The 14379-nt window shown below is 40.5% G+C and overlaps 1 protein-coding gene across 3 annotated transcripts in view; it reads left to right on the forward strand.

The window, feature by feature from the left end:
• btbd8 (BTB domain containing 8) overlaps positions 1-14379 on the forward strand; it is a 104579-nt gene that overhangs the window by 77409 nt on the left and 12791 nt on the right. For all 3 annotated transcript variants that reach the window (XM_043698782.1, XM_043698783.1, XM_043698784.1), the window contains 4 exons: positions 1720-1781; positions 2297-3035; positions 3937-4015; positions 7873-8009. In XM_043698782.1, coding sequence (XP_043554717.1) covers positions 1720-1781; positions 2297-3035; positions 3937-4015; positions 7873-8009 — 1017 coding nt within the window. The remainder of the gene's footprint in view (positions 1-1719; positions 1782-2296; positions 3036-3936; positions 4016-7872; positions 8010-14379) is intronic.

Here is a 14379-nt window from a genome sequence, read left to right on the forward strand (position 1 = left end):
GGTGTTTACTTGGCACAAACCCACTTTGTCCAACTTAGCAAATTAAGGAAATTCTTCAGATGAATCCAGTAAATCATTTCATCAGTTTCTCTTGTGCTCTGTATTTGTTTTCAGTGGTTAAAAGGTTAACCAACTGTATCCATTTAGTACTTCCTTTGCATCCAACTTTGCTATCAATTGCACATCCCATCCTAACGGTTAACCATATTATTGCCAAAGAACTCATCTGTTGTCTCTAACATTGTTACAATGATTTCCATAAATGTGTAGCGGGGAAGGACTCAATTATCCAGTTCAACTATCCTATTGAAGATTAGTACTTTCCTTGTTTTTTAATTAAACTCATTGATAAGTGGGCCTGCATGTTTTGGGTGGAGAACTTGCAATTCCACAACTGCAGCTTTGAAGATTGAAAAATTAAGCTCCTTGACAGTATTTTTATACAAAAGTAAATAAATGCACTTGATCCTTATGCTCCCTCCAACAACCTTAGCCATCGTAGAAAGGAGCATAGGACTTGCTCAATGGTAAAATACCTAAGTTCTCTTGAAAATTCTGTTCGATGTGTGATAAAGCGTTAATGGAACTGTTGATTAATTATAGCAATTAATCTTGTTCAATTAGTTTACAACAGATTTAGCTAGATACAATTTTTTATTAATTGTTCATGTGATGTGGGCATTGCTGGCTAGGCCAGCATTTATTGCCCAGAGGGCAGTTAAGAGTCAGTCACTTGGCTGTGGGTCTGGAGTTACATGTGGGTCAGACCAGGTGATGGCGGTTTGCTTCTCTGAAGGATATTCATGATCTGGGTGGGTTTTTCTGATAATTGGCAACAATTTCATGGTCATCATTAGATTCTTAATTCCAGATTTTTATTGAATTCAAACTTCATCTGCCATGGTGGAATTTGAACCCAGATTCCCTGGAACATTATCTGTGTCGCTGGACTAATATTCTGGTGATAATATCAATGCCACCACAAGGAAAGCCAAAGGGTGGAGCACTTTGTAGACAAATCCAAAGTTAACTGTTGCTCCCAAACATACTGTACTTATCATACATCATGGCTATAAATAAGATATGGATGATATATATAGTATACAAAATGTCATTTTTACTGTGAGTCTTCTGTTCCTGAAATCTATGGCTGATTACCCACTGCCTTCTCAACAATGTTGGCAAACTGATCCAGATTGAAAGCCTCCTGAGGATATACATGTTAGAGTATGCATGTTAGGATCTATCATGTTGTTAGATGTATATTGTTCCCTAATCTCCTTAGAAAGAGAATTCCAGCTGTGTCAACAGTCAAAAGCACATACTGTTCTTCACCCTCTCCCCCTCTTGGCAGTACAAGCATCAAGTCATTTGTAAATATTTCCTGTGTATCCAGAACATTTTTCTCTCGAGTAAAAGCATCCAGTTGGAAATGTTTTGTATATTTACTTAACCTTTTCACTGATGCTTTCAACCATCTGTCAAAGTACTTGTATCAAATCTTAAAGTCTGCATTTTCTGTCCCACTGCCAATCTAGTATACATATGAGAATAAAGATACTGGATATTTTAAGTTCCAGAAAGGTGTGGACGTGTACTGTTGCACTCAGTTTTGTTCTGTTTCTACTTAAAATGGTTTTGCAACAAAAGAGTGAGTTTTGTTTGATAACGACAATGCCAGAATTGGGCATAGTTAATTAATTCGTATTGTGTTTTCAGCTGCTCTTGACAAAGGTGATGATAGAAAGCTCAGCAAAAGACCAACTTTGACGAGCTCACAGGTATGATGTCTGCTTAATATAACTTGTCAGTAAAGCTGCATTTTTGGATTGTTTGAATGTACAATTTCTAAGCTTTTTGTAAGCATTTCTATCATGTACATTTGTAATTAAAAATATGAAGGATTCATTAGAATTATAGAAATAATTCCAAATGTGTATGCTCACGTTATGAAAATGTGCTGTTCTGGAAAAATTTAGATTTAGGGTGAGAGGGGAAAGATATAAAAGAGACCTAAGGGGCAACTTTTTCACGCAGTAAGGAATGAGTGGATAGAGGAAGTGGTGGAGGCTAGTATAATTGCAACATTTAAAAGGCATCTGGATGGGTATATGAATAGGAAAGGTTTGGAGGGATATGGGCCTGGTGCTGGCAGGTGGGACTAGATTGGGTTGGGATATCTAGTCGGCATGGACGGGTTGGACAGAAGGGTCTGTTTCCGTGCTGTACAACTCTGACTCTAGATAGCCTAACACTTTTAAGGTAACCTATACTTTAACCTTGCATCTCTTCACAGCAAAAGAAACGTCCTCTGCTTGACCTTTCTCCGTTTGATGTGGTGGAGCAAGGGTATAGAAAGGGAAAGGTGCTGTCAACAAATACAGTTATACCTAATAGTCAATTGACTGCTGCTTCAAAAATGAAGTCTGACAGTTCAGTGCATGCAGCAAATGCACAACTGTCTGCTGGTGCTTTGAGGAAAAGTGAAGCAAAAGGAAAGGACATGAGAAAAACAAATGATAAAACTCCAAAAAATGGGAAAACCAATGAAAAAGGTACCTCTACAAAGATGAATGCTCCTGCAAAAGCTAGACTGGAAACTAAGGCGAAAGCTGAGAGCACTGTCAGCAAAGTGAAAGTGTGTGCTGACACTCTGGTATGTCAGACAGGTTCTACAGCGAGCAACAAAGACATCATCGGACAGGACGGCAAAGCAAGTACAGGTGCACGACCCAAAATATCTCTCAGCTCTTCCAGTACTCAAGCAAAACAAGGGAAATCATCAAAGAAAATCATTCAATCTCACACAGAATTGTCACAGACAGAGAAAAATAGGAACAAGCGTCACTCTGACAATCCCGAACTTCCAAGCAAGGATGGTGCTGTAGGCGCAAGTGGATACGTTGGTGGACTACAAGAGGGGAATGAGATGGACGAAATAAACTATCATGATAGGAAAATGGCATTTGTCAATAGTCCTACTGAAACTACAGCACAGGAGCCTGCAAAGAGCTCAGTTGGCCAGAAGTCAACAGGTTTGTTCCTTGTACAATATTAGAATTTCATCTGGTGTGAATTGTACCTTAGCTGCTGTTTATTGGCTCTATTCACTGAAAAGTACTCAACTGGGGTATGCCTCATCCACTGTTTCGCTTTTATTTATTATTTCCTCCTGCACCCTCATCCACCATCCCATTACCAAGTCTTTCACTCCAGTTACTTCAAGAGTGCTGTGTCAAAATATGAGAGCTGGAGTATTACTTTTTTTTTAAAAAATTCATTCATGGGATGTGGGTATTGCTGGCTAGACCAGCATTTATCGCACAACCATAACTGCCTAGAGAGAAGTTAAGAGTCAACCACGTTGCTGTGGTCTGGAGTCATATTTGGGGCAGACCAGATAAGGATGGCAGATTTCCTTCCCTTAAAGACATTAGGGAACCAGATGGGTTTTTCTGACAATCAGCAACAGATTCACAGGCATCATTAGACTCTTAATTACAGATTTTTATTGAATTCAAATTCCACCATCTCTGCATGGCAGGATTCAATCTCCAGTCTCTGGATTAACAGTCCAGTAATAATGTCACTCGGCCATCACCTCTCCTTTAACTACAGTCCTCATTGTAAAACAAAACAAAACCAAGGATACTATTTCTTTCTAAATCCTTTCGTCAGAAATAAAAGTACTAAACAATGTTGCGATTAGAAATCTGTGCAGCACATCAGGATATAAGTTGTCAGGTTCACCAGTGAGATTCTCTTCCTACAAATGCCACAGTTCTCCATCTGCTTTTGTAAAAATGCTCCTAGTTAAGCACTTGGTTTTTTGTTCCATTTTGTCATTTCCTTTCTAATATGGTATATGTTTTACAACTAGGTTTTGTAATTGAGCAATTCCATATTCAAATATAACTTTGTTTTACTGCTTTGTAGTTAGGTCCACAAGTGTCTCCAAAGCTACTAAGACTCCTCCACCTGCATCAGTGAAAACTGGCAGACCACTTTCTAATAGGTGAGCAATGGTTTTTTTTTAAAATACAAGTGTAAATTAGTACTTTTAAAACTTCATTCCTTCTTCTCTTTCCCCCTCTTAAAGACATTGTGATCTTGGGAGATACAATTTTCTTAATAACCTATTAAAGTAACAGTTAATGACATTATGATTTTAGGAATCTAGATGCTTTGGATCATCATTGGTGGGATCTCTACAAACAGGATGGTCCTCACCTGAACCAGAGGAGTACCAATATCCGTGGGGGGTGGAATTTGCTAACGCTCTTTGGGAGGGGGGAGGTTTAAGCTAATGCAGCAGGGGATTGGGAGCCTGAATTGTAGTTCCAGTGTACAGGAGGTTGAGGGTAGTGAGGTCAAGGATAGGTTTACAAGGTTGCGAGAGGGCACTGGCAGTCAGGGTGTTGGTTTGAAATGTGTGTACTTGAATGCCAGGAGTGTCCAAAATAAGGTGGGTGCACTTGCAGCGTGGGTTGGTACCTGGGATTTTGATGTTGTGGACGTTTCAGAGACATGGGTAGAGAAAGGACAGGAATGGTTATTGAAGATTCCAGGATTTAGATGTTTCAGCAAGAACCGAGAAGATGGTAAAAGTGGAGGGGGGCGGTGGTGGTTGGCATTGTTAATCAAGGGTAATATTACAGCAGCTGAGATAACATTTGAGGACTCATCCACTGAGGTAGTTTGGGCTGAGGTTAGCAACAGGAAAGGTGAAGTCACCCAGTTGGGATTTTTCTATAGGCCTCTGAATTGTTCCAGGAATGTAGAGGAAAGGATAGCAAAGATGATTCTTGATAGAAGCGAGAGTAGCAGGGTAGTTGTTATGGGGGACTTTAACTGCCCCAATAGTGATGGGAATACTATAGTTCAAGTAGTTTAGATGGGTCAGTTTTTGTTCAATATGTGCAGGAGGGTTTTCTGACACCATATGTAGACAGGCCAACAATGGGTGAGGCCACATTAGATTTGGTACTGGGGAATGAACACGGCCAGGTGTTAGATTTGGAGGTAGGTGAGCACTTTGGTGATAGTGATCATAATTCGGTTATGTTTACAGTAGCAATGGGCAGGGATAGGTATATACTGCGGGGAAAGGCAATTATGATGCGATTAGGCAAGATTTAGGATGCAAAGGATGGGGAAGGAAATTGCAGGGGATGGACATACGTGAAATCTGGAGCTTATTCAAGGAACAGCTACTGCGGTTTCTTGATATATACTTATCAGGCAGGGTGGTAGTTGTCGAGAGGGGGCGGTCATGGCTTACAAAAGAAGTTGAAGCTCTTGTCAAAAGAAAGAAGAAAGCTTACGTGAGGATGAGGTGTGAAGGCTCTGTTTGGGGCCTTGAGAATTATAAGTTAGCCAGAAAAGATGTGAAGAGAGGGCGAAGGAGAGCCAGGAGGGAACATGAGAAGTTTTTGGTGGATAAGAGTGAGGAAAGCCCTAAGGCCTTCTATAGATATATCAGGAATAAAAGAATGACTAGAGTAAGATTAGGGCCAATCAAAGGCGGTAGTGGCAAATTATATGTGGAATCTGAGGACATGGGAAAGTGCTGAATGAATACTTTTCATTAGTATTCACATTGGAAAAGGGCAATGTTAGTGAAAATATGGAGATACAGGCTACTAGATTAGATGGGCGGTTTTAGCAATTTTTGAAAATCTGAAAATAGGTAAGACCCCTGTGCCAGATGGGGTTTATCCTCTGATTCTCTGGGAGCCAGGGAGGAGGTTGCAGAGCCTTTGGCTTTGATCTTTATGTCAGCATTGTTGATAGGAGTAGTGCCAGAAGACTGGACGATAGCAAATATTGTTCCTTTGTTTAAGAAGGGGGAGTCAGGACAACCCTCGTAATTATAGGCCAGTGAACCTTCCTTCGGTTGTGGGTAAAGTGTTGGAAAAGATTATAAGAGGATTTACAATCATTTGGAAAGGAATAATTTGATTAGGGATAGTCAATACAGTTTTGTGAAGGGTAGGTCGTGCCTAACTAACCTTATTGAGTTCTTTGAGAAGGTGACAAAACAGGTGGATGAAGGTAAAGCAGTTGATGTGTTGTATGTGGAGTTCAGTAAGGCATTTGATAAGATTCCACACAGTAGGATATTGCACAAAATATGGAGTTTCGGGATTGAAGGTGATTTAACGGTTTGGATCAGAAATTGGCTAGCTGAAAGAAGACAGAAGATGGTGGTTGATGAGAAATTTTCATCCTGGAGCTCAGTTACCAGTGGTGTGTCACAAGGATCTGTTTGGGGCCACTGCTGTTTCACTTTTATAAATGATCTGGATGTGGACGTTAGAAGGACGGGTTAGTAAATTTGCGGATGACAAAGGTAGGCAGAGTTGTGGATAGTGCCGAAGGATGTTGTGGGTTATGGAGGGGCAAGGATAAGATGCAGAGCTGGATTGAGAAGTGGCAAATGGAGTTTAATGTGGAAAAGTGTGAGGTACTTCACTTTGGAAGAAGTAACAGGAATACAGAGTTCTGTGTTAATGGTAAAATTCTTGGTAGTGTAGATGAACAGAGTGATCTCTGTGTCCAGGTGTATAAATCTCTGAAAGTGGCCACCCAGTTTGATAGGATTGTTAAGAAGGCATATGGTGTGTTGGTGTTTATTGGTAGGGGGATTCAGTTTTGGAGGCACGAGGTCATGCTTCAGCTGGACAAGACATTGGTAAGGCCACACCTGGGGTCTGGCGTACAGTTCTGGTCGCCGCATTATGGGAAAGGTGTGGAAGCTTTGGGAAGGGTTTAGAGGAGATTTACTAGGATGTTGCCTGGAATGGAAGGAAGACCTTACGAGGAAAGGCTGAGGGAACGGAGGCTGTTTTCGTTGGAGAGAAGGTTGAGAGGTGACTTAATTGAGTTGTACAAGATAATCAGACGATTAGATAGGATGGACAGTGAGAGAGTCTTCACCAGAGGAAAAACAAACACGATGGAACGTAGCTTTAAATTGAGGGGTGATAGATTTAGGAATCTGGGTAGTTTCTTCACTCAAAGTAGCAGGGGTGTGGAATGGCTGCATGCAACAGTAGTAGACTTGCTGACGTTAAGGGCATTTAATGGGCATTGGACATACATATAGATAATAATGGAATGGTGTGGGTTAGATCGACATTAGATTAATTTCACAAGTCGATGCAACATCGGGGGCCGAAGGACCTGTACTGGGCTGTAACGTTCTATGTTACATTGTAGAAACAGACCAACAAAGCTGCATTGGTCAGACCATACTTGAATACCATTGGAAAACAGAATTAAGTGACTACAGGACACTAGCTGTAAAGATTAAAACAATCATTCTGTCAATAACTGTTTATAGATGGGCAATAAATACTGTCCTAGTCAGCAACACACTCATTCTATGAAGATTTTTTTTTAAATTAGTATTTTACATACTTGAATGTGGTCTAATAAACTGATACATTTGTTGTAAATATGTTCTTTCTGGATTAATGTTGTTTTCTTTTGATCAGTGTTTAGTCAATCATGGCCGTCACTTTACAGTGAAAGTAAACTCCCACACCTTAAATTGATGTTAAATTTGTCATTGTAAACCAGTTTGGTACAGGGAGACTGCACGGTCCTGTACAGATTAGAGTATCAGTTAAAAGTTTTGTATAACCTAAAATTGGTCCATTTGGCCAAAAAGACCAATTTGTTTTGTGCTGTAAATATTTTTTGCGCACTCATGACTGTCTTAAGGCAAATATTGGCTGCATGCTATGCGCAAAATGGATCAGGTTTGCATTCCTCCATGCTAACTCACATAGTAACTCGAGTTACCTAGAACCTCAAAGACACAAATCTGAATATGGAATTATCTTCATTGTGCATCTCTTTTGATAGTATGCCAAACAAACAGAGGGCACAAAATAGAGATGAAGGGTTGTCACAGGCTTCTATGAAGAAAACATGGAATAGTAGCAGCAACTCATCTGTTCAACACAGAGCAAGGAGTGCATCTGGGGCAGCCAAAACTAAAGGTACAACTAACCTCCTTCAGACATCTTTGTTTTATTTTTGCTAGCAGCAGTTTCAAAATCTTATGTGCACATCGTGGCTTTTGTGGTGACAACTTGATCATGAATTACTGATACTGTTTTAAAACTGCAAGAGCTACAATACCAGAGCAACGATGTATGGCAGAGACCATATAAGGCTGTGGGCCAACTGCATTTGGAATACTGAGAGCAATTTTGAGCCCCATACCTAACGAAGGATTTGCTAGCCTTGAAGGGGGTCCAGAGGAGGTTCATAAGAACGATCTGGGGAACGAAGGGCTTGTCATTTGAGGAGGGATTGAGGACTCTGGAGTTTAGAAGGATGAGGAGGGATCTGATTGAAACTTGCAGAATACTGAGAGGTCTGGATATAATGGATGTGGCGATTCTTTATCTTTTCTAGTAAGAGAGACTAGGACCCAAGGGCATAACATCCAAGTGAAAGGATAATTCTTTAGAACTGCGATGGGGAGGAATTTCTTCAGCTAGAGGGTGGTTAATCTGTGGAATTCATTACAGGCAGAAGACTGTGGAGGCCAAGGCAGAAATAGATAATTCTTGATTGGTAAGGGAATCGACGGGAATGGGGAGAAGGCAGGAGAATGGGGCTGAGAAATGTATTGGCTAGAATCAAATGGCAGACCAGACTCGACGGGTTAAGTGGCATAATTCTGCCTCTATATCTTACGGTCTTATGGAAGCAAATGTTATACTTTTTCATTTGGAAAGTGGAGGAGACCAAAAAACATAGGCCAGTTAGCTTAATATCTGTTATTGGGAAAATGTTGGCGACCATTATGTAAAGAATGTAATAGACAATTTAGAAATATTATGATTGAGAATGACTCTTCTAGACACTCCCCTTCATGCAATCATGCCTGACAAATTTACTAGAATTCTTGAAGGTGACAAATAGGATGATAAAGGAAAAAAAAGTAGATTTAATATATTTGAACTTTCAGAAGGCATTTAACAAGGTACCAAATATTAAATACTTAAGAACCCTTGATGTTGGAGGTAGTATATTTGAGTCCACAGAATCCCTATAGTATGGAAACAGGCCCTTCGGTCCAGCAAGTCCACACTGACCCTCCAAAGAGTATCCCACCCAGACCCATTCCCCTATTTACATTTACCCTGACTAATGCACCTAACTTTCACATCCCTGAACAATGGGCAATTTAGCAATTCACCTAACCAGCACATTTTTGGATTGTAGGAGGAAATCCACACAGACACTCGGAGAATGTGCAAACAGACAGTCGCCCGATGCTGGAATCAAACCTGGGTCCTTGTCACTGTGAGGCAGCAATGCTAACCACTGAACCACCATGTTGCCCCTGCATGGATAAAAGATTTTAGCATGGATAAACTATTTGCTAAACTAAAAGAAGGTAGAGTTGAGATAAGAAGAACATTGTCAAGATGGCTGCCTGTAACTAGTAGTGTGCTGTAGAGATCAGTGTTGGCCACAGTTATTGTCAAATTTAAATTATTTGGATGAGGAAAATGAATGTATTATGGCCACATTTGTGAATGTCACAAAAATAGGTGGAAAGGCAAGTGGTGAGTATGACAGTCTGCAAAAAAAAAAAGAGACAGGTTAAGTGAATGGCTGATGGATTATCTGGGGAAATGTGAGGTCATGCACTTTGGTAGGCAGAATAGAGGAGGTGAATATTATTCAAATTAAGAATGACCGCACAAAGCTACAGAACAGAGATTTGAGCATCCTCATCTGTTCTTCATAAAAATCTGCAACTAAGTTCAGCAGGTAATAGGGAAGACAAATGGAATGTTAGTCTTTATTTTCAAGGGAGTTGACCATAAAAGAAGGAGTTTTAATTAAAATTGTATAAAGCACAAGCTATACCAGAGCTCAAATGTTGTGAACAGTTTTGGGCCCGTTGTCTAAGAAGAAAAAATACATCTGGTGTGGGAGGCAATCCAGAGAAGGTTCACTAGGCTGATATGGAATTTGGAAGATTGAGAGGCACTTTATTGAAACTTATGCTATTCTTTAAAGAAACTGATATGGTAGATGTGAAAAGATTATTTCCTTTTGTGGGAACACATAAGAGGTACAGTTAGTAAGTTTGCAGATGACACCAAAATTGGAGGTGTAGTGGACAGCAAAGAGGATTACCTCAGATTACAACAGGATCTGGACCAGATGGGCCAATGGGCTGAGAAGTGGCAGATGGAGTTTAATTCGGATAAATGCAAGGTGCTGCATTTTGGGAAAGCAAATCTTAGCAGGACATATACACTTAATGATAGGTCCTAGGGAGTGTTGCTGAACAAAGAGACCTTGGTGTGCAGGTTCATAGCTCCTTGAAAGTGGAGTCGCAGGTAGATAGGATAGTGAAGAAGGCGTTTGGTGTGCTTTCCTTTATTGGTCAGAGTACTGAGTACAGGAGTTGGAAGGTCATGTTACGGCTGTACAGGACATTGGTTAGGCCACTGTTGGAATATTGCGTGCCGTTCTCGTCTCCTTCCTATTGGAAAGATGTGAAACTTGAAAGGGTTCAGTAAAGATTTGAGGATTTGAGCTACAGGGAGAGGCTGAACAGGCTGGGGCTGTTTCCCTGGAGCGTCAGAGGCTAAGGGGTGAACTTAAGAGGTTTACAAAATTTATGAAGGGCATGGATAGGGTATACAGGCAAAGTCTTTTCCCTGGGGTCGGAGAGTCCAGAACTAGAGGGCATAGGTTTAGGGTGAGAAAGGAAAGATATAAAAGAGACCTACAGGGCAACTCTTTCACACAGAGGGTGGTAAGTGTATGGAATGAGCTACAATTGCAACATTTAAGTGGCATTTGGATGGGTATATGAATAGGAGGGGTTTGGAGGGATATGGGCCGGGTGCTGGCAGGTGGGACTAGATTGGGTTGGGATATCTGGTCGGCATGGACGGGTTGGACCGAAGGATCTGTTTCCATGTTATACATCTCTGACTCTTTGTTGCCTTGTTCGTTGCTTCACTAACTCAACCGTATCATTCACTAACTCAACTGTATCTTCTGGTGAAGAACATAGGCAATATGTACCGTGGCCCTGAGGCCTACTACTTCATTAAGGGAAGGTAATCCATCTTCAGGCTGATCGAAGTCTCTGGATTCTTAAAGACTTAGAACTGCTGAATTTTAAAAAAAAAATTCCTCCTCATCTCTGTCCCAAATGGCTGATCCCTAACCTGAGACTTTAACTCTTAGCTTTAGCCAAGCAAACAGCCTCTTGGTAACTACTACTTCTTACCTAAGAATTCTATATGCTTCTGTTGTCACTCTTGTTAACCTGCAAAGAATATAAGCGCTCTACTAGCTCTCTGCTCCTTTCAGTGAGCCTTTGTTGCATTGTTTCCAAGGTAAGTTAAAACCTTGCTCTATGCTCCAATGTCCTTACATTAGAAGCAAACATACTGTGTCTGTATGTTCTTTGTGACTTGTGTGTGAGGACGTCCAAATTTCTCTGCTTACCAACATTTACCAGTCTAATTTATTAATAATGACTTTGTGTGCAAATAGTAGCAAACGACTTCAGAGTTTTTCTCTATACAGAAATGCTTAATATTGATTTTTTTTTGTGATAAATTTTGTTCATGCAGTGCTTTCAAACTGCAGCTTTCTGTGGAGAAATTCCAGTGAATTTAGCATACTGGTTAAATACTTTCCTTTCCTTTTAATGTTTAATATCTTTTGGCAAGAATACTTAAGCTAATAAAAACATTTTTCTGTGCTGCGCAGCATAAACTTAACTGATTTAAATTTCTTGAGTACATTTCTCTAATAATTTTGGTTAATTGTGGACCGAGCGCTGGGCATTTAAACTCTGCAAGAGTGAAAACTCTGATTCCATTCTCTGGCCACCCTGAGTTGTCAATCTGTTACAAGTGGCCTCTGCGTTCCGTGTGGGAAGGAAGAGATTATTGGTTTTGATTGTGATGTGACCCATGAAACCAGAAACTGAGTATACAAGGTCTTATCCTTACCAAGTGAGAACAGGGAGCCAGTGGTAATTCCACTGAGCCTGTAATCCAGAGCCCCAGGCTAATGTTCTGGGGATGTGGGTTTGAATTCGGTAAAATATGGAATTGAAAAAGCTGGTCTTTTGGCAATTAGGTGTGGACTTTTGAAAGGAGAAAGTGAGGACTGCAAATGCTGGAGATCAGAGCTGAAAATGTGTTGCTGGAAAAGCGCAGCAGGTCAGGCAGCATCCAAGGAGCAGGAGAATCGACGTTTCAGGCATGAGCCTTCAGGAATGAAGAAGGGCTCATGCCCGAAACGTCGATTCTCCTGCTCCTTGGATGCTGCCTGACCTGCTGCGCTTTTCCAGCAACATATTTTCAACCATGGACTTTTGAAAGCCCGTCATGTTCACTAAAGACCTTTTCGGGGAAGGAAATTTGCTGTCTTTACCTGGTCTGGCATACATGTAATTCCAGGCCCTCAACAATCTGGTTGACTCTTAACTGCCCCCAGAATTAGCCTAGACAGCCAATTAGTTCAAGGCTGACTTGGGAATGGGCAAAACGTACCAGTCTTGCAGGCAACTTGTATATCACTTCACATTTCACTTGATTTGGTTGAGCTACTTGTTCCATTGGAGCATTGTTCCCAAAGGACCCTGTGTCCTGATTCTTGAAATGGACTTACCTTTTCAAAACAGAAATGGCCATAAACTAAGCAATTGAATGTCAACAGGAGTGAGAACCAGAGATTACTTTGACATCTAGTTTTATGATTTAAGCAACTGTTTGATTTTGTTTTAACTACATTTCAGTCCAAAAGAGTAAGTGCCATTGAGAAATGCTTTAGACTGGCACTGGAAGTATAACCTCAGTTTTCAGATAACACCAGATTAGTTGGGTAGTTATAAAAGAGTAGAATTATGGCAAAATGTGGGTTAGGCATTTACTCTCCAAGCAAGTATGAATCCAGACAATATTTGTAGGAGGAATAAATTGGTCCCATACTATTCAGAAAATAAATGTCCTAATGGGTTGAAAAACATGGATCAGAGGGTACTGGTGCACATGTCACTAAAACCAGTAATGCAGCTCACCAAGTCCTTGTGTTTTTTTTTGTTTTAAGGTGTGGAGATTAATCTCTTCTGGAAGGGGGTTCTAAAAGCACAGAATGTGCTAATCATGATTGAACCTTAGAACACATTTTGATGACCAGAACTAGAGAACTCTGCTATACAAGGCTGTAACAAAAACAAATTGCTGGAAAACTCAGTAGGTCTGGCGGTGCTAATAGAGAGAGAAATCGGAGTTAACTTTTCAAGTCCAGTGACTCTTGTTCAGAATCCTCCCGAAGAAAGGTTACTAGACCGGAAACGTTAACTCTGATTTCTCTCCCCAGATGCTGCCAGACCTGCAGAGTTTCTCCAGCTGTTCATATTTTTGTTCCAGATTTCCAGCGTCCGCAGTTATAGATTAGTCATTCAGCATGGAAACAGACCCTTCCAACTAGTCAGTGCTGACCATGTTCCCAAACTAATCCCACTTGTGTGCATTTGGCTCATATCCCTCAATGTTTCCTATTCATGTAATTATCTAAATATCTTTTAATGTTCTAAATGTATCTGCACTCAACAGTTCCTTTGGAAGTTCATTCCACAAACTAACCACTCTGTTTTTTAAAAAAAGTTGCTCCTCATGTCCTTTTTAAACCTTTCTCCTCTCACCTTTAAAAATATGCCCCCTAGTTTTGAACTCCCCACCCTAAGGAAAAGACCCTTGCTATTCACCTTATGTAAACCCCTCATGATTTTATAAACCACAAGTTATGTGTCAGGAAAAGGTCAAAACTCCCTCAAGTCAAAAGTCTCATCCTTGCCTTTACAAAGGACTGTGACTTAATTTTTTAGGCCCTTTTTGATTTGAGAAATTTCCATGGCTTATTCAGGTTCTCCTCTACCCTGCATTCACCATTTATAGCTCTCCAGGAAATTTTCCATTGTTCTTGTGTACTCCCTCCATGCATCCAGTTTGAGGTGCTTGCATGAAATCATATCCAATCTAATAATCGTCTTTGATTCTTTGGGTTTTTTTTTAAACATAGGCTGTGTCTGTGGGAGGCTTTTAGAAGTGTGATAACAAGAGTTCGGAGGAATTATGTTCCTGTTAGTGAAAGGACAAGGCTGCTAAGATTAGGGAACAATGGATGAATAAAGATATTGAGGTTCTACTCAAGAATGGAAAAAGTAACATAGACAACTGGGATCAAATGAATCTCTTGAATATAGTGTATGTAGGGGCATTCTTCAAAGGGAAATCGGGAAAGGAAAAGGGAATATGAGACGGCCTTGACAGATAAGGTTAAGGATAATCCACAGGGATTCCACAA

The sequence above is a fragment of the Chiloscyllium plagiosum genome, chromosome 11 (assembly GCF_004010195.1).
Source record: "Chiloscyllium plagiosum isolate BGI_BamShark_2017 chromosome 11, ASM401019v2, whole genome shotgun sequence".
Taxonomy (NCBI): Eukaryota; Metazoa; Chordata; class Chondrichthyes; order Orectolobiformes; family Hemiscylliidae; genus Chiloscyllium; species Chiloscyllium plagiosum.